The following is a 19,069-nucleotide window of genomic DNA, read 5'->3' as shown; positions in this document are numbered from 1 at the left end:
TTTTTGTTCTATCCTGTCCTCTCTCGGTTTAGGGTTATATTCCGGAAGTCTAATCAACTTGGCACTACAAGCCTGTTTCACCTCTCTAAATAGTCGATATAGATCAAGCACCTCACACCCTAACCCGCTTATTTATTACACCACCTGGGCAGTGTATCTAGACCGTGCGCAGGACCATTCTCTCTAAAATCCGTTGAACTGTGCACCGCACAATGTATGATCAAGGAAGCGCAGGCCGGCTATGCTCCTCTATTCAATTAACTTAGCATCTTGATCATATCACTTGATTATTTTGTTCTAAATTATCATGTAGATCTTGATAGAGTGAAATTGAAGATACCGTGGTGTCTCTCAAGAAAGTCGATTTCGGACGACTATCTTGCTCGAGACAACCTATATCAGTAAGATTAAGGATAGACGTGGTAGTTTGGAGCAAAGGCCAAAAGAATATGGAATCAACGACGGAAGTATCCAACTGCACCCTCCATGTGTCCCCCAAGATTACAACTAATAATCATACTGTACAATCCAAATGCCAAGCTACAGGCTCAAACACTTTAGATGTACTCCCAAGTAACCGGGCTGGTAGTGTTGACAGCAACAGCCAGAGCCTCGAAGCCAAGGCAGTCATCAACCTTACCAGAGGGAACGGTAGCGTTGTTCAGAGCAGCATAGACCTGCCACTTAGGGGCGGCAGCAGCGCCCCGACGGGAACGGCGGTAGCCAGAGGTGCCGTTGGTAGTCGGGCAAGCCATGAAGCCAGACGCACCCTGGCCCTTGAAGGTCCAGTGTCCGAAAGCGTTGCCGGGAGTGTAGACGAAGGGACCGTCGGAGGAGCCAGCGGGCTCGTAGGCAGAGTGAGGAGAAGTGAAGCGCAGAGCACCCTTGTTATCAACGTAGATAGCTTGGCCACCGGGGACCACAACGTCCTGCACATAGAGTTAGCAAATACGAATGTCGAAAAGATACATAGATGAGTGTTTCTAACCAAGAAGTGACTGTTGGCAATCACGGTCTGGTTGGTCTCGGGGACTCCGGGAACGGGTGAATGGGTGTGGGCGTTACCACCGAGCCAGAAGTAGGTACCGGCGGCATTGAGAGGCAGCAGGTGGACGGGGGAAGCCGAGCGAGCAGAGATAACGCTGAAGGCAGCGTCGGAGCTATTGGCCTGCTTGGAGCCGGGGATGGCAGCCACAAGAGGGGCGAGGGCGAGAAGGGCGGAGAACTTCATTTTCAGGAAGGGAAGTAATTGATATTGAGTATGAGAAATTTATCTATAGAGAAAGAGATTCAAGGGGATCTATCAGGGCCATATATAAACGGGCTCAGAAAGGGACGTGCTTGGGCAAGTCCATTAGCGGATCCATCAGAGAAATTTTGTGATCGACATTGAAGTCCGGTGGAGCCGAAGAAGAATCAAGAAAGAGGAGGAATGTGTTATCTATGGAGTACACATCAACCTGTTCGACCCGTCCGGGGGATAGGGAGAGACGGGAGTATAGGCAGCCGTGAGACCCAAAATGGGAAGAAAGCCGACCTAGGTAGGAGTGACAACGAACCACTCGCATATAACGCAATAGAATGTCTCTATTCACTGTCCACTTGGACCATTGAGGGTGTCGCATTTAGAAACATGGCAGGACGCAACTCGGTTGCAGAATCTCCACTGAAGATCGGACTAAATGGACCACACACGTTTTGCTTGTTTCGGTTGTTTATGCCATTGTATGTTGTATGGCTCTTCACTGTATCAATTGACACAAAAGCAGATAAAAATAGTGAATGGGACCCCAATTGATGCAAAACAGACACACGGTAGGATTCTGAAGATCCTAATAGAAGAGCCCAAAGAAGCTGTTTCAGAGAAGTCATGAAAGTCGAACAGTGATTAAAGATCGACAGGACTTATCGGAACCCCGACAGGTTTTGCCCCAAAGGAATAACAAGAAGAAACCGTCAACCTCTTAGCTGCGCCATGTCGGGATCCACGATATCCACATTGTCTCAGGGCACATCCTTGACATCATTGGCTTTTATCGTCGATCGGCGTGATATAGTGATCTATTGGGAGTTATATGTACGGAGTACGGAGTATTGCAATCCTAATTGGAAGTTCTCAAATGCCTCGGCTTAATCAAGATGATATAGATTATATAGTCGTAACGGTTGATTTGAAATTTTAATTTAATATAATTTATTCTTATACGTCGATGTACATGCGATGTTGTAGTATGATGTTGAGAACTTCTATGTATAGTTGGATATAATTAGACAGAATTAACTAGCCATCATCCTTCCGGACCTACTAGCACTGCCACCGTCTTGCGATATATATGTCTCACCCTTGAAATGTAGGATGGATGACATGGCAATATAGCCCTATCAAGGTAGCCAACTCCGTGAAGTAAAGAGTAAATTGTTTATGTTGCATGGAAAGGAATACAATAACACAGCATGATAATCCTACAAACATCCTTGTACACATCCCACGATGTTCTTGACCTGGTAACAAAAACACTGGGTGACAATAAGGGGCATTTGATATGATGTCGGCGACATGATGTCAGGTGACCCACCTTTTCTTCGTGGACGCGCTCGAGATAGGACAACAATTAATCTACCCAAAATTGTGCTTGATCATTTTCAGAGCCTGCAAAATCATGGGCATTGAAGACTGAATGGCTTCCCCACGTGCCAAGGCCGGTGCCTCGCGCATGGTCAAATCTTCCAACCCTCCCACGCGTCGCGGTTATACGTCACTACAGGATCCGACAGTCGAACAATCAACGTCAGAAAGCAGTTGGGGACAAAATGATGACCCGGACACCCCCTCAAGTGGAGATGAATCCTCAGAGCAGACCAATATAAAACTGCTGCCATTGAAAGGAGGTAGAGCTGGATATTCACGACCCTCGAGCTCCGAAACAAATGACCCGGAACCCACTCTCGTCAATGTCCCCGACGATGAGCGTGACGTCTCGAAACACATAAAAGAGCTTCTCGCGGCCGATCGCTCGGTACTATCGGATTCATTCGCTACAGATTTGGAGGGAAGGCATTCGGGCAGAGACTCTCTGGCTCTCAGTGATCGATACAGTGACGACTATGGCATGCCGTCTGACAAGGGCTTTCTGTTGAAAGACAAGAAGAGTGAAGATGGAGAGAAAGGCTTTAAATGGAGGTCATTGTTCCGTCTGCATTCGTGGTGGAATGTTGTCGGCGTGTTGACAATTGCCTTACTGCTAGTATGGTTTTCGATCAGGGGACTACCCTGGTCTTCTGCCGGAGCTGCCGTTGGTGAATTTGTAGGTCTTTCTTCCTTTCCACTCGATCACTGGGATATATAGAAACATTCCCTAATAATCACAGCAACCGGTCCCGTGGTACCCTACTCCCCTCGGCGGAACGAGTGAACTATGGAAGGAAAGTTATGCCAAAGCCCACGAAATGGTCAGAGAAATGACCCTTGCCGAAAAAGTGAACGTCACAACTGGAACAGGTTGGCAAATGGGACTCTGTGTTGGAAATACTGGTAAGCTTTTGCTATCTTCTCAGTACAACGACTATGCAAACACTGATGCGGATTGTTTCGTCTAGGACCTGCCGAATTCGTGAAATTCCCTTCTCTTTGCCTACAAGACGGCCCACTTGGACTGAGATACGCGCAGAACATTACCGGCTTCCCCGCAGGAATCACCACAGGCGCGACATGGAACCGCGAGCTTATGCAAATGCGGGGGTTTGCTCTAGGAAAGGAAGCGCGGCTGAAAGGCGTGAACGTCATCCTTGGTCCGTCCATGGGACCGCTCGGCATGATGCCGGCCGGTGGTCGTAATTGGGAGGCGTTTGGTTCGGATCCAGTTTTGCAAGGCGTGGCTGCGGCAGAGACTATTCGTGGTATCCAGCGGAACGGGGTCATGGCCACGGCGAAGCACTTTATTGGAAACGAACAAGAACACTTCCGTCAGTCATTTGAATGGGGTACTCCAACTGCCCTCTCATCGAACATTGATGATCGCGCATTGCACGAGGTCTTTGCCTGGCCCTTTGCTGAGAGTGTACGAGCCGACGTGGCTAGTGTCATGTGCTCCTACCAAATGGTCAACAACAGCTATGCTTGCGAGAATAGTAAACTTATCAACGGCATTTTGAAAGATGAGCTTGGCTTCCAGGGGTTTGTGCAGTCAGACTGGCTGGCTCAGCGTTCAGGCGTGCACAGTGCTATTGGAGGCCTGGATATGAGCATGCCCGGTGATGGCCTTCATTGGGCCGATGGTGTCCCCCTTTGGGGAAGTGAACTGACACGCGCGGCATTGAACATGTCTGTTCCCATGGAGCGCCTGAATGATATGGTCACTCGAATCGTGGCCGCCTGGTACCATTTCCGACAGGACTCATGGGAACCTCCGGCACCTGAGGGCGACGGAGGGCCGAATTTTTCGTCTTGGACGAAGGATCGAGTTGGGCATTTGCACCAAGGCTCGCCGGATAATGATGCAATGGGCGTGGTCAACAAATTTGTCGACGCACAGGGAACAGGCGAGCACGCTCATTCTATTGTTGCTCGTCATATCGCTGCGGAAGGCACGGTGCTTCTAAAAAACATCAACAATACCCTTCCACTCTCGCGCGTACAGACCGCGCCCTATGGAAAATACCGGGTCGGTGTATACGGCGAAGACGCTGGTCCCGGCCAAGGACCGAACGCTTGTGTTGACCGAGGATGTAATCAGGGGACTTTAGCCTCTGGTTGGGGTAGTGGTGCTGTAGACTTCCCATACTTGATCAGTCCATGGGAAGCACTGCAGTATGCGTGGTCGAAAGACTCTGTCGATGTTAAAGCTTACCTGACAAACAATGTTGCACCTCGGGACCTCGAAGAGCAGGATCTCTGTTTAGTCTTTGTCAACGCAGATGGGGGTGAAGGATTTATCCGCAGTGGCGGCATTGACGCAGATCGGAATGATCTCTTTCTACAGAAGAACGGCACTCAGTTGGTAGAGGGGGTGGCCAAGCACTGCGGCGGTGGCCAAGGCAAAACCGTCGTCATAGTACACGCCATTGGCCCCGTAGTGATGGAGTCTTGGATTGACCTTCCTGGTATCCACGCTGTTTTGTATGCCAATCTACCCGGGCAAGAAAGCGGGAATGCACTGATGGACGTTCTATTTGGAGATGTCGACGCCAGTGGACGTCTTCCATACACCATCGGACGACGTCTAGAAGACTACGGCCCAGGAGCACAAGTACTGTATGAACACTCAGACCCCTCCATTCCACAGGTCGACCTCGACCAGGGCCTGTATGTCGATTATCGGTACTTCGACAAGTTCAACATCACTCCCCGGTTCGAGTTTGGCTTCGGTCTGTCATACACAACCTTCGACTACTCTGCATTGAGCATTGAGAAACTACAGAAAAAGTCCCAATGGCCTTCCAAACGGCCCACAAGCGAGGTTGAACCTCCCGCATACGACGACGTACATAGCAGCCCTACCGACAGTTTATTCCCTCCAGGTTTCCGTGCGCTACGCAAATATATCTATCCCTACCTCGCTACCCTGGAAGGAACCGAACCCGGTCCATACCCATACCCGGAAGGGTATAACAAACACCAGAACCCATCCGCCGCAGGCGGCGGACCGGGTGGGAATCCGTCCCTCTACGAGCCCATGCTCGAACTCACCATCGAAGTGACAAACACTGGGACGCGCACCGGCCAAGATGTGGTCCAGGTGTATGTTTCCTTCCCAGAAGGTGTCGCCGAGCACCGCGGACTAGGTTGGTCCCGCGAGTCAATCGAGTTCCCTGAACGGGTCCTACGGAATTTTTCAAAAGTCCTCCTGCAACCAGGTGAGACCAGAAATGTCAAGATGACATTGACTAGGAAGGACCTCAGTTATTGGAGTGTTCGCGCGCAGAACTGGGTGCTGCCCACAGAAGGTAAATTCCGTATCTGGGCTGGGCGTAGTTCTAGGGACTTGCCACTTGTGGTCGAGTTTTGATGCTATACAGGACTTGGCTTAGGTTATGGAATTGGAGGCCTATAGATACCATCTTTGATTCAGGATTCGGGGGTTCCCAAATGGTCTAGGTGATTAAAAACAGCCACGAACTTGCTGAAATGAATGGAACATGGTATATGTTTATTCTATATTCTACTAAGCAAGGCCATGTAGGGCTTGTGAAGCGAGACAAAATGAAACAACGTATAAACTTTTGCTTTGACATGGTAGATGCACTGAGGTATCTATACCGAAACATGTACAATACTGGCGGCGAAAACGGCACGTAACAAAATCTATGCCGGGAAAAAAGAGGACAGAACGCCGAAACACCGTCTATGAGATCCAATGCAGACCAAAACATTATCATGGTGCTCATGATGCGAGGATATAATCGGAATCATTCTCCCGGCGATTACGAATCATAATGTTGAAGCACGTGGAAGCAGACTATTCGTCGTCGGAATCCGCGGGCTTGGGGGTACCCTTGGGGGAGTTCAACTAGAAAAGGGATTAGCATAATGTAAAAAGTAAGAGACATGAACAAGAGAAACTTACCCATTCGATGTAGCGCAGACGACGGCGGGTCTCACGCTCCTTCTGCTGAGCACGGGTCATCTTCTTCTTCTTCTTAGCACGGAACTTGAGGTCGCCGCCTTCATCGCCAGAGTTCACGGCGGACGGGGCGGCACTGGTAACGGCTGAGCCAGTAGCGGGGGTTCCAGCGCCGGAAGGCGAGTTGGTAGCGCTGTCCTCGAAGCGGTCGAGGCTGACGGCGTTGTTGGTACGGCTGACAACACGACCGTCGGCGATGTGAAGTTGCTCAGGGCAGAGAGCGCCCACGAACTCTTCGTTGTGAGAAATCATAACAACACCACCCTTGAAGTCACGGATGGCAACAGCCAGACCACCAAGCGAGTCACGATCCAAGAAGTTAGTCGGCTCGTCCAGGACCAGCAGATGGGGGTTGTTCCACATGGCACCAGCAAGCACGACCTTGACCTTCTGACCACCGGAAAGACCAGAGATCTCGTTGTGGTTGGCGATCTCGGGGTCCATACCAATGTCTTCGAAGTGCTTGGTGATGGTCTTGGGGTCAAGAACACGGAATCCCAGACCTTCACGGGAAGCCTCGTGATCGTCGAACTCCTGAACCATCTTGAAGAAGCCAAGCTCGAGAAGGGTCTCACGCGAGATCATAGTGTTGTGCTTAGGAAGAAGGCCAACCCACTTGACCTCATACTGGAAGCTCTTCTTCCACTTCTGACGACCAATCAAGGTCTCGATGCGACGGGCACCACGACCGTCACCCAGGTCAACTGGCTTCTCCAGCTGCGCCTTGTCTTCATCGGTCAGAATACGGGTCTGCTTCAGGAACACTTCACGGTCATCACCGTTGGCGTAACGCCACTGGAGGTACTGGCTGGGAGTCTTCTCCAAATGCATCTCCACGTGCTCAAGAGCGTGCTGCTTGATGTAACCGATACGCAAGTTCGGGTGCTTCTCCACCTTTCCGCCCTGAGGAATGGTCTCACCAGTCAGGATCTTGATGAAAGTAGACTTGCCGGCACCATTTCCACCAATGATAGCGACACGGGAGGAGAGAGTAAGCGACAGCGAGGCATCGTGCAGCGAGGGGCGGGGAGCGCCCGGGTAGGTGTAGGAGACGTTGCTTATGCGCAGAATGGCACGAGTCATGGACTTGATACCAGACAAGATGCCGGGGGGAGGGAACTTGAACTGCACATTGGATGCGGACAGAGTGTAGTAACTCTTGCCCTCGGGCTTCTGCTTGACGAACTCGGCAAGGTTACCCTTGTAGCAGACAAGCTTCTTGCCCTCGTAGTGGTAGATGTCCGTGCAGACTTCATCGAGGAAGCCAGAGTCGTGACTGACAATCAAACTAGTGATCTCAGTGTGCGACTTAAGGTACTCCTGCAGCCACTTGACGTTTGCCACATCCAGGTGGTTAGTAGGTTCGTCCAGAAGGAGAACATCGGCCTTCTGGAGCATAGCACGGGCCAAAGCCAGCTTCATCTTCCAACCACCGGACAGCGAGCCCACGGGCTGGGACTGGCGACCCTCGGGACCATCGGTGAAGCCGAACTCGAGGAGAACCTCGCGAATGTGGTCCATGCCCTGAGAAACAATCTTGGGGTCCTTGGAAACATACTCAAGGATGGTCAGATTGGCATCTTCACCTTGGTTGTGCTCCACGAAGCAAGTGCGCACCACATCTTGAGGGGGGAAGCCTTCCAGCTTCTCGTTGGCAATACTGCGCATCAGGGTGGACTTGCCGGCACCATTGCGACCACAGAGACCGTATCGGTGGCCCTTGAGGAGACGCAGGTTGGTGTGGGACAGAAGAAGCATACCTCCATAAGCAAGGGAGAAGTCGGCATTGACAATCTCAACCTCATTCGGGTCCTCCGGGATGGGCTTGCCGAACTTGATCTCATCCTCGGCAATGTAGTGGGACTGAACAGCAGTGGCAACGGCCTCCGTGTTGCCATCCGCGAGCAGACCGCGGAGGTATGGGTCAACGCGGCCGGTGATACGGTCGTGCATGCGACAGTTGATATCCTCGCGGACCATTCCGGCAATGAAGTTCTTGGCCAAATCCTGCAGCTTGGAGTCACCAAAGCCACCCAGACCACCATGCTCCTGGATCTTTGCATCCAGCACGGCTAGGACCTCCTCGGGAGTGATCTTAGAGATGGAACCTGAGGCAAGATGACTGTCCCCCATGGCAGTCTCGATAACGTCGAGAGCACGTGTGGCGAGCTCACGAACCTCGGGCAGGGAAGCAGTCTCCTTGACCGACTTCACACCAGGCTGCAGCTTGGGGAGGAAAGTACGAGCCTCGGCGGGATCGTGGACTAGCTTGGTCAAGTTCTCCACAACGACCACAGTCTGGCGAAGAGTTTCCTGGGGAGTAGCCGGGGTATTGAGGGATCGGGCGAGCAGAGGAGTGAGCATGGCCAACACGGGGGATGTGACGATGGCGACGAAGGTAGTCTGGGACAAAGCGTGAATCGCTTTCTGGAGAGTCTGGGCAGAGGGGTTCTCCATAGTCTTGATCAAAAGGGGAATGCGCGGGGCAACATCGTCGTTGGACAGAAGGGTGGTGAGGGCGGTCATGGTCTTGCAGGACTGCTTGGAGACTTCGCTCTTTAGGTCGTGCATGCCGGACTCAACGATGGGAATGAGCTCCTTCAGGGTCTTGCCCATCGCCTCGCGCAGCAAGTCCTTCTGGCGCTCCTCTTCCTTAGTACCCTTGCCCAACTGCGCCTTGACTGCCATCTTCTCGATAAGTGAGTAGGCACCGACAAAACCTTGCCACTTGCCGGATCCCTTGGCCAGGTAGCGTTCGAGAGCGGGGATCAGACCGTTCACCATCGCCTCGGGGCTGAGACATCCGAAGAGGGCGTCGATGGCGTACTGGGCAGCATCACGCACGACGGCACCCTTGTCAGACAGGGCATCCAGAACAACGTCCAAGATGCCTCCGTCGTGCAAGAGGAAAACAGCTTCACTAAGAGGGAACTCCCGAGGGAAACGCTCGAACAAAGCGCCAGCAATCAGCATGGCACTCTCGCGCTTGGCGCCATTCTTCTTGTCGGAGGCACCCTTGCGGACATCGGCGAGAATATTGTAGTTCAGCAAGCCTGCACAGCCAGCGCCCTGGATGAGCAAGTTGGTCAAGGCATATGCGCCGTCAAGGGACTTCTGGGACGAGTCGGATGTGTAGATAGTGTCGAGGAGGGAGGAAATCTCCTCGGAGGTGGGGGGCACTCCGGAGGGGCCCTTTGCGACGACGGTCGGCATGGCGGGAGTCTCAGAGGGGGAGACAGTGTGTGGCATTTTCCAGAGAAGCAGAGAATCGAAGATCGAGAGTCGATATCAAAGAGAGATATCGGGAAGCAAACGACGGAAAAGCGAAGCCCTTGAAGAGAGGGGCAATTCGACCTAACGGAAGATAAAGAAACTGTCCACAGCGCAACTTGCGCACACAAACAGATGAGTAGGATCGGGTTGAATCGTAGAATATGTGCAGCACGATTCTCAGAAACCCAGAAGACCCGAAACAGAACAAAAAGAAACACAAAGAGGGGAGAGTGGTCTAAAAAGTAAAAGAAGTAAAAACAATCTTCGCCATCGCTGATTGCTGACCCACCGGCGACCGAATTTTTTTTTTTTTTGCTTACTCATCCAATCAGCGGGCCCACCGATGCCATGGGACAAAAAGGCGCCTAACCGGATTTGTCTGATTGGGTCAGTGATATTGATGCCTTGGTGCCTAAATATTTGGGCCTTACTATGTGCCTAAGGCATGAACATACATTTGTACGTTCTGCCTGAGGCTTTCTATTTCTACGTCACGACAGTCACAGGCAGACCGACGCTTCTGACGGGTAAAAGGATGTTCTTTCCCAGCCTAAGAAGCCCCGAGGCCGATGCAACAGGAATAAAGTCCGCCCTGGGCTTATCTCCATCAGCCCGAAGTGCAGGTCCGAGCCCAGCCTTCACCAAGTATGTTATTAGACATTGTATACTGAGAATGTCAATGGAAAGATATAACGATTACACCTATTACTTTGTAGACTACGTAGAGTAAATTATGAATTACACCAGATCTCCACAGATATCCGTCGTATCCGAAAGTTCACCCCTGTTCGACGTCCAAGGTAGCTGATCTCAGCCGACATGGCCGCATGGCCCCGGGCCTCGGTAGACAATCCCCCTGTGCCCCGCGTCCAACCGACCTGCATTCGGGTCAGTCGATCATTTGAATCCGAATCTTTCTTTCCAATTTTCTTGGATACATTTATCATCGTCAATTCCACGAGATTCACTCAATTGTTGTTTGTCTCCTTTCATCCCCGCAATTCAACTCCGCCCCCGCAAATCCACCCCCGGACTCCATCAACACAACACAAAATGGCCCTCAGCTGGAGATCAACTCGTCATGTCTCTAAGCTTGCCCAGGTGAGTTCAAGCGGCGATTACTCGTACTTTTTTTTTGGAAATTGGGGTTCTCTAATTCTTCCTAGGCAGCACGACCTGTTCTCTCGGCACGTCACTATGCGACCGCCGAGCCTGACCTGAAGACCACCCTGAAGGAGGTCATCCCGGCCAAGCGGGAGCTTCTTAAGAAGGTCAAGGCACAGGGTGATGATGTTATCGGTGATGTGAAGGTCGGAAATGTCATTGGTGGTATGCGTGGTCTCAAGGCCATGCTCTGGGAGGGCTCCGTCCTGGACGCGGATGAGGGAATTCGCTTCCACGGCAAGACAATCAAGGACTGCCAGAAGGAACTGCCCAAGGGCACGACCGGCACAGAAATGCTACCCGAGGCCATGTTCTGGCTGTTGCTGACGGGCCAGGTGCCCTCTACGGGGCAGGTTCGTGCCTTTTCGCGCGAACTGGCTGAGAAGTCTGAACTCCCGACCCACATTCTGGACCTGATCAAGTCTTTCCCTGCCTCAATGCATCCTATGACCCAATTATCAATTGCTGTAGCAGCGCTCAATACCGAATCCAAGTTCGCCAAGGCCTACGAGAACGGCATCAACAAGGCCGACTACTGGGAGCCAACTTTTGACGACAGCATCTCCCTCCTCGCCAAGATCCCTCGCGTGGCAGCACTTGTCTTCCGTCCCAATGAAATTGATGCCGTTGGTACCCAGAAGCTTGACGCCGCTCAGGATTGGTCGCACAATTTCGCAGAGCTGCTGGGCAAGGGTGGCTCGGAGCATGCTGACTTCCACGATCTGCTTCGTCTTTACCTTGCTCTGCACGGTGACCATGAAGGTGGTAATGTGTCTGCCCATGCGACCCACCTCGTGGGGAGTGCCTTGAGCGATCCCTTCCTGAGCTACAGCGCTGGTCTCCTGGGCCTGGCAGGCCCACTCCACGGCCTGGCAGCCCAGGAGGTTCTCCGCTGGGTGAATGCCATGCAGGAAAAGATCGGAACCAAATTCACAGATGAGGATGTCCGCACATATCTCTGGGATACCCTCAAGTCGGGTCGTGTGGTTCCTGGATATGGTCACGGCGTTCTGCGCAAACCCGACCCTCGTTTCGAGGCTCTGATGGACTTTGCCGCCACCCGGTCCGATGTTCAGGCCAACCCGGTATTCCAGTTGGTCAAGAAGAACTCCGAGATTGCTCCGGGTGTGCTTACTGAGCATGGAAAGGTACGTCCAATAGCAGCCTAACATCACAGACCGCTTTCTCAGCTAATGACTATTACTTCTTTACAGACCAAGAACCCATACCCCAACGTCGACGCGGCCAGCGGTGTCCTCTTCCACCACTATGGTTTCCAACAGCCCCTTTACTACACCGTTGCTTTCGGTGTCAGCCGTGCTCTTGGCCCCCTGTCCCAGCTGATCTGGGATCGCGTTCTTGGCATGCCCATTGAGCGCCCCAAGAGCATCAACCTCTTGGGCCTGCTCAAGAAATAAATGATGAATTTGATATGAAGCGAGCTTTCCTGCGTTTTTGATTTTCGTTCGGTTCTTCCTTGAAGAACCTGCTTTCACTTTTGCTCTCCTGTTTATCTCATCCGGCTAGAGAGAATTACCTTTATAGACTACATGCTTTTGCAAAAGTCTGGTCAATTAGAGCTGAATTTTGAGCGAGTCATCTTTTAAGTGACTCAACTCTTTCAGGTCGCTTTCAGATCACTTTCAGATCACCCTAAGATTTTGAATCGAGGTACACAGGTATGATGTCTAGACCTTCATAGTCTCATAACAAGGGTTTCAGTATCATCCCTTCGACCCCACTGCTCCCTATATTCGCCCACAAGTGTTTCTACCGAAGAGGCCGTTGCCCGGAATCTTTGATAGCATGAATAAATGTAGCGTGCAGTACGCGGCAGCGCTAATCGTTCCTGATAACACCGATATACATGTAGTCAGATACCCGGGGGATTTTTGCAGCCAGGTCGAAGTTTTTAAGCCCAAGCTTGTCTTTTGCTCCTAAGGGTATCCCTATGTCTTTGCTATAAAACACAGATAGAAATCGTACTCGTCAAGGTCTCATTTAATTATCTCGTATGTAGGACAGCAGGCTTAGAGAGACAAACTGTTGAAATAACCCTCGAAGAGAAGATATATACCCTTGACTTGACTACAGTATCTGATAATAAGAAAATTCGGGGTAGCCACCATATTATGCAGTACCGAGTGTCAGGGCAGTTCTCTGCAGAAGATGCGCCACATGGCTAATCGTTTAGCCATTGGATCTCAGGAGTTGCGAGTTGGCACTCCTGAAGCTGAGGGACTCGGGTTGGATATGGAGTGATGGGAGAGTCTTGGGCTATACCAAGGGCCTAGGAGAGTGATTGTGGAGCTTGGTCAAGTTCCAAAGTAGGAAACTCGTTTGGTTGAATATACAGGTAGATATCATGAAATAGGAAGATCATGATGAATTGGGATTGTGACTTGTGTATGGTTTCGATGCCTAGTTATAATGGAGTTGTGTGGCAAGCTTCTAGTCTAAGAACATAATAATCTGCATAATGACGCAGCTCACAGCCGAACACCCCCACTCGACAATTGCTCCCACTCTTTCTGCCCATACGGTGAATAACTCTCCTCACCAGGCGCAATCCACAGGAAGTGGTCATCTTTACCCTCAGGGGCTTTAGTCCCAATCAATGCAGTATCAACACCCTCATCACGAAGTGGCACCTTGTTCTGCTTATGGTTGTGGATGTGAGTGGGATTCTCGACGATGCGAAGGAACAATGGAACAGCATATTTCGGCAGCTTGGAGCGTACGAATCTCGCAAGCTCCGTGTAGTCAAATGTCTGACGCGCATCTGGGCTAATTTGAATCGCTGCACAGCCGGCACGCCCCTCGTGGTTGGGGAGACGGACGCCGTAAACATTGGCTTCGGTGATGCCAGGGAACTGGCCTAGGACCTCTGAAACCTCGGCGGTTGCCCTGTTGCGTTGACATCATTAACAAATCTGCTCCCAGAATTTTCGGCGCATATCAGCAACTTACACGTTCTCACTCTTCCATCGGAAGGTATCCCCGAGTCGGTCTAGGAAGTACCACCGGCCATCGCTCTGCCGGCGCAGAGCATCTCCAGATCGATAATAGAGATCCCCTTTCTTGAAGACATCACGCAAAAATTTCTTATTAGTCGCCTCGTCATTGTGCCAGTAACCCTGGAAAGCTTCTTCACTGGGAACGTTGACGATAATTTCACCTCCCTGCTCATAAGGCGAGCGAACCGCAAAGCCAGACTTGGGATCCCGCAGAATATCTCCAGTTTCTGGATCAATGGCAACAGGGACGAAGACATTATGCAGTATACCACGCATGATCAAACCGTGATGACCAACACTTCCAGCCGTGAAAGGGCCGCGGTTGTAGTTGAAGAGACCAAAGACACCTTCTGTGCTATTGAAGAACTCCCCGACTTCCGCAACACCAAACCGTTCACGGAACCGTTCCCAGATATCCGGACGGAGACCGTTGCCGTACATACAGCGTACCTTGTGGTTTCGGTCTAGAGGCGACGGAGGCGGTGCGAGCAAATACCGTGCAGTCTCTCCAACGTACACGAAGATGGTCGACTCCGAGTCGCGGACATCTGTCCAGAATCTACTGACGCTGAACTTGGGCGCAATGGCGACGCTTACACCCATTACCAGACACGAGATTATGGTGATAGCCGCCGTTCCGTGATATAAAGGCATACAGCTGTACCAGCGATCACCTCCTGGGCCTGGCGTATCTCCCATCATGGCACGGCGGACGAATAGAGTGGTATATAGTCTGGACATTGTGAACGCACAGCCCTTGGGCATACCCGTGGTGCCAGAGGTGTATAGAAGAATTGCGGGGAAGTCCCCGGCCACATGCTTGCTCAGTTCCTTGGGTGGGAGGGTTGTTGGGAATGTTCTGATATGCGCCTTTAAGGCGCTATCTAGTGTCATTGGCTTCATTCCCAGATTGCCTGTGATAGCGTCATGGCTTTCTTCGACGCGGGCGCGACAGTCGGCATTTTCGTCGACGAGGAGAATGGTCGCGTCGCTGATTTTCAGGCAGTGCAGTAATGCGTCACCGGTGAGGTTGTAATTTATGGCGGCGGGGGCACAGCCAATGCTCCAGAGGGCGACCCATGCAACGAGGTACTCGTTGCTGTTCTGGAGGTAAAGGGCAACGAGGTCGCCTTTCTTCACGCCATGTGATAGGAAGAAATGAGCATATTGGCAGGCTTGGTCTTGGATTTCTCGGTATGTGTATGATCTCTCGCGAGTCCAGAGACAGATCATGTCGGGGTATCGCTTCACGGTCTGCACTAGCACGAACCATGGATTTCCTTGGTTTTGACTAGCTAAGAGCTGATCAGTATATGATTTGCACTTATAGGAATAGTATATAAACATACCGGCATTGGCATATTGTCGTTCAGCGTTCTTCAGCGTGAACAGTCCTGATATATCCTTCTGGATATGAAACTTGGCATTCAAATATCCTGCGATTGTAGCTCCTCCGACGAGGGCAGCGGCGGCGGTTCCTGTAATTTCCAAGGTTGTGAGTGAAGTCAATTGGAATAACTGTTTGGCCACGTACCTATATCCATCTTCTCAATGCTTTTTTTGTAAAAGTAGTCCAAAGCAGGAGTACTCACTTTAACAGTTGAAGTATAGAAATGAGGGGATCCCAGTGATTGCCGCTGACCTCGGCACAAATTGATCTCCGCACTTTTGTGCAATTTACCACAAAGGGGAACTCTTAGACCAAATATTAACATAATCTGCATTTGGCCAATTGGATTCGTCAATTTGGCTGGGATTCCCCATATGCGGGGGAGGCTAATAACCTTCAATCTTAGCCTCGGTCGGATTGTGCATAATCATAAAAACCCTCTTTTTCGTCATATTTAATGGCCTGAATTATCCACGCTGGCCAAAGAGTGCTCTATGCAAGCAGCTGAGAGTTTACGATGACTCTACTGTTGGAGTGTTGAGGATGATATATCAAGCCATTTCTGAGCCCACCAAGCATCAAGCCTCAATTGTTGTGTGAAGACCAGGAATGCGCACCGCGACTGGATCTTTAGATTAGCGAAGCCAATTGATGGGGTATAAGGTATAAGGAGAAAATAAGGAGAACAAGCACATCGAAGTAGTCTGCGAATCAGAAGACCGTGAGAATTACTACTTAGGGACATACACAACGGCATACGGAGGAAAGTTCATTAACTAACCCAGGCTGGCGGTGATAGTTGGTGGGAAAAGCGACATATAGAAAATGGCACGGAAAAGCTAAAGTATACCTAACAATATCAGTCAACGAATGGATATAAAGATTTTCCCTCCAGACACTTTGTACATACTAGGTAGTGGGCATAAACTCGCCATCCTGTCAAATCTACCTCGGCTTCAACCAAGTCATTGCTTTGGCCGCATGCTGCCTCCCTCCACAGCGAGTCGATGTTCTATTAGTTTCTTGTCCTCCGAGGTTAAGAAACCACAAGTCTCTGGGTAATGTGCAAGAAAGGGCTAAATAAAGATTGCAGATGCACACCAAGGTGTGTCTTCGGCGATGAAGAGCAACTTCCAGGCAATAAGAGAAGCAGCTTCCTATCTTGTGGATTTTCGCTCGAAGTGAAATCTGAATTCTGGGTGCACTAGCAGCATCATTTGGTTTATAGAGGACAGGCCCACGAGGTAGGCAAACCAGGAACAAGTCAAAGACTGGCTATCGAGAAAGGAACGGCTATAGCTCCAACACTTAGCTTGCGTCTGCGGTAATTAGAGCACAGCTTGAATGGCAATTTTGTTTCAGAGACCAGCTCGTGATTCAGATACGACACGGTATCCTAGAAGAACATTCATTGGGAAGTTGGATTTCTTTCGTTCCTTCTACGGATTCGACAATCACCTGTGGACTCCTCCTCCGAAAAGCGGCTTGTAAGAGGGTACGGAAGGGAGTTGAGATGTTGAACTTGGGTATCCCATCACGTGGTAAGTGAAGAGCTCAAAAATGTACAAGATTAAGAAATCTGTGACGATTCCTTGCGTCATACAGAACAAGGCGAGAATGTAGGCAGTGCTGATATGCTATTGTGATTCCTTAATCCAGACCATCGCCCTAATCTCATTCCATTACGTCGAGGATACAACGTACTGCAACTTCGAATACACTAAGCAGGGATCTGGCGCTAGCTGGTGCCAAAGTACCTTTTATTATTCTTCCTCGAGTCAGCCTTAGGAAAGAGTCGTCTTATCTTTGTCAACGAGATCAGATGGTTCCTGAAAATTAACTCGGATATCCACCCAAGGCAGCTTATACTCCATCGTCTCCTTCATTGTGCGAACGCGAAGCAAATCAGATAACAAACCAACAGAACCCGGAGACACAGCCTCGCCGGCTACTGCAGCTCCCCTGTTAAGCGCCTTTGAGTAGGAACATCGCTGCCTATACTGTACAGGGTGGCTATGCTTCTATCTGTGGCTTCGCAGGAAGATGCCTTGGAATTGGATCCCACTAGCAATATAAAACAAGAGATTGCTCCAATTCGAGAGCACATTCAACGCCTATCCGACAAGACATCTACCAGTCATTGCCCAGAATCATATTTATCTCTTTTTTACATCCATTCAATGTCGTGCCCAACCAGTTGCACCCCCTTGAAGCGTGTTCTAGATGACCGTGTCATTCCCATAGATGGAAGGATACCTTGTCTGGGAAAGACCCTCAAAGGCCAATACTGCAGGGCTCCGATATCCCGCGATAGACAAAGGAAAGCTTTATGCTTACTTGAGTGCTGCATCTATTGCTCCCAACCAGGTGGCCTACCATTGAAGTACGCGATCGAAGATCTCGCACTCTTGCTCGTCCATCAGCAGCACAGTGGGGAACAGGCTGCTGTCTATGCTAGATGGTGGAACATGGTGAAGTCATTCAAGGATAAGAAGGAAAACCCCGTGCGGAAACACCGAGAACATCGCCAAAGACTTGATCTCCCCCAAGAACGTCATTCTGATATCCTCGGCGCGCCTGACGCTCCAGAGACAATCACAAATCTGGGACACACGCATATGGTCGATTGCAGCGAAGCGGATCAAACAAGTAACCTGAGCTATAAAGCGCCAACAGAAATTCAGCAGCATCGAATCGTCGAGGGTGATGAACTTGCGAAACCCACGGTGCTTCATCCCACTCTGCCCAACCCAAAGCGCCCTACAGGAAGTCGCCAGTCCGTCTCTGTTCAAACCGAGGCCGACGAGGTGTACACACCCATCACCTTGTGGTCATGCTTCTTCGGTTTGATCCTACAATGTAGGATGATGATTTGCGGCCTTTTCAAGATTCAATTTGATCCAGATCATTGTTGCGACCGGGCAGGGAATATGAAAAGGGCTTCGATGGTCCGGTTGAAGTTCGAATTGGGCATTCGGTGGTCACTGACGGATTCTATGCTAAGATGGATTTTTTTTACCGTGATTTCCTTTCTTCCATTATCTATTTTGCTTGGACCGTGGCCTGGGTTATTGTGTGTATGTTGGATTGGGGTGCAATTGCAGGAAAGTCCTATAGGGGTGGATTTTGATGCCTATGTTTAATATGGACTGTTCCAATGTTAAACTGCGTTACTAATTTAGCAAATATGTTGAGCGCAGAACTGTTGATCTCAGAATTGTTGATCTCCTATCATTGCCGTATTGAACCCACCGATGCCAACCGCCCCGGTGGATAGTCTGTGTAGTCTGTGCTATAAGCGACCGATCATTGGCGGGAGAGAGGGTGGATATGTAGCCCTGGAGAAATGACGCAAGCCGGGAATGAAAAGGTTGGCCGTGTTAGGGAAACAATATTGAATTAGGAAAGTAATTCCAGAAGGGAATAGTATATGTTTATAGTTAAATGTGTAGTCTTATACGGAGATGAAGAAGATGGAATATACCGAAAAAGGAAATCCGACAAATAAGAGTCGAGTCAATTCCAATCCGGGAAACTTCAACATGTTGGGATGACTCAACGGAGTACGGAGTATTCAACCGTCTACCGTCTCCATATCACATGAA

General features: G+C 50.4%; 6 protein-coding genes across 6 annotated transcripts; 3 read left to right on the top strand and 3 right to left on the bottom strand.

Annotated features, from left to right (window-relative positions):
- Nucleotides 1–557: 557 nt before the first annotated feature.
- Nucleotides 558–1,231, bottom strand: N7489_003329 (putative IgE-binding protein; the record flags this gene model as incomplete). Its single annotated transcript, XM_056709084.1, has 2 exons — nucleotides 558–929; nucleotides 989–1,231. 2 exons carry the CDS (start codon nucleotides 1,229–1,231, stop codon nucleotides 558–560), a joined length of 615 nt encoding a protein of 204 aa, XP_056573386.1.
- Nucleotides 1,232–2,678: 1,447 nt separating this feature from the next.
- On the top strand, nucleotides 2,679–6,005 carry N7489_003328 (beta-glucosidase; the record flags this gene model as incomplete). Its single annotated transcript, XM_056709083.1, has 3 exons — nucleotides 2,679–3,305; nucleotides 3,370–3,532; nucleotides 3,598–6,005. The coding sequence occupies 3 exons, from the start codon at nucleotides 2,679–2,681 to the stop codon at nucleotides 6,003–6,005; spliced, it is 3,198 nt and encodes a 1,065-aa protein (XP_056573385.1).
- A 429-nt stretch (nucleotides 6,006–6,434) lies between these two features.
- N7489_003327 (putative mRNA-nucleus export ATPase (Elf1)) lies at nucleotides 6,435–9,869 on the bottom strand (the record flags this gene model as incomplete). The annotated part of the gene is made up of 2 exons (XM_056709082.1): nucleotides 6,435–6,506; nucleotides 6,564–9,869. The coding sequence occupies 2 exons, from the start codon at nucleotides 9,867–9,869 to the stop codon at nucleotides 6,456–6,458; spliced, it is 3,357 nt and encodes a 1,118-aa protein (XP_056573384.1). The 3' UTR covers nucleotides 6,435–6,455.
- Nucleotides 9,870–10,946: 1,077 nt separating this feature from the next.
- mcsA (putative citrate synthase Cit1) lies at nucleotides 10,947–12,475 on the top strand (the record flags this gene model as incomplete). The annotated part of the gene is made up of 3 exons (XM_056709081.1): nucleotides 10,947–10,994; nucleotides 11,060–12,205; nucleotides 12,272–12,475. The coding sequence occupies 3 exons, from the start codon at nucleotides 10,947–10,949 to the stop codon at nucleotides 12,473–12,475; spliced, it is 1,398 nt and encodes a 465-aa protein (XP_056573383.1).
- Nucleotides 12,476–13,546: 1,071 nt separating this feature from the next.
- Nucleotides 13,547–15,618, bottom strand: N7489_003325 (putative very-long-chain acyl-CoA synthetase family protein (CefD1); the record flags this gene model as incomplete). Its single annotated transcript, XM_056709080.1, has 4 exons — nucleotides 13,547–13,964; nucleotides 14,028–15,369; nucleotides 15,424–15,552; nucleotides 15,609–15,618. 4 exons carry the CDS (start codon nucleotides 15,616–15,618, stop codon nucleotides 13,547–13,549), a joined length of 1,899 nt encoding a protein of 632 aa, XP_056573382.1.
- A 2,314-nt stretch (nucleotides 15,619–17,932) lies between these two features.
- N7489_003324 (uncharacterized protein) lies at nucleotides 17,933–18,398 on the top strand (the record flags this gene model as incomplete). Its single annotated transcript, XM_056709079.1, has 2 exons — nucleotides 17,933–18,271; nucleotides 18,369–18,398. The coding sequence occupies 2 exons, from the start codon at nucleotides 17,933–17,935 to the stop codon at nucleotides 18,396–18,398; spliced, it is 369 nt and encodes a 122-aa protein (XP_056573381.1).
- Nucleotides 18,399–19,069: the final 671 nt, after the last annotated feature.

The sequence above is a fragment of the Penicillium chrysogenum genome, assembly GCF_028827035.1.
Source record: "Penicillium chrysogenum strain IBT 35668 chromosome Unknown utg000001l_segment0_segment0, whole genome shotgun sequence".
In the NCBI taxonomy this organism is placed as follows: domain Eukaryota; kingdom Fungi; phylum Ascomycota; class Eurotiomycetes; order Eurotiales; family Aspergillaceae; genus Penicillium; species Penicillium chrysogenum.
This window is presented reverse-complemented; position numbering and strand designations above follow the sequence as displayed.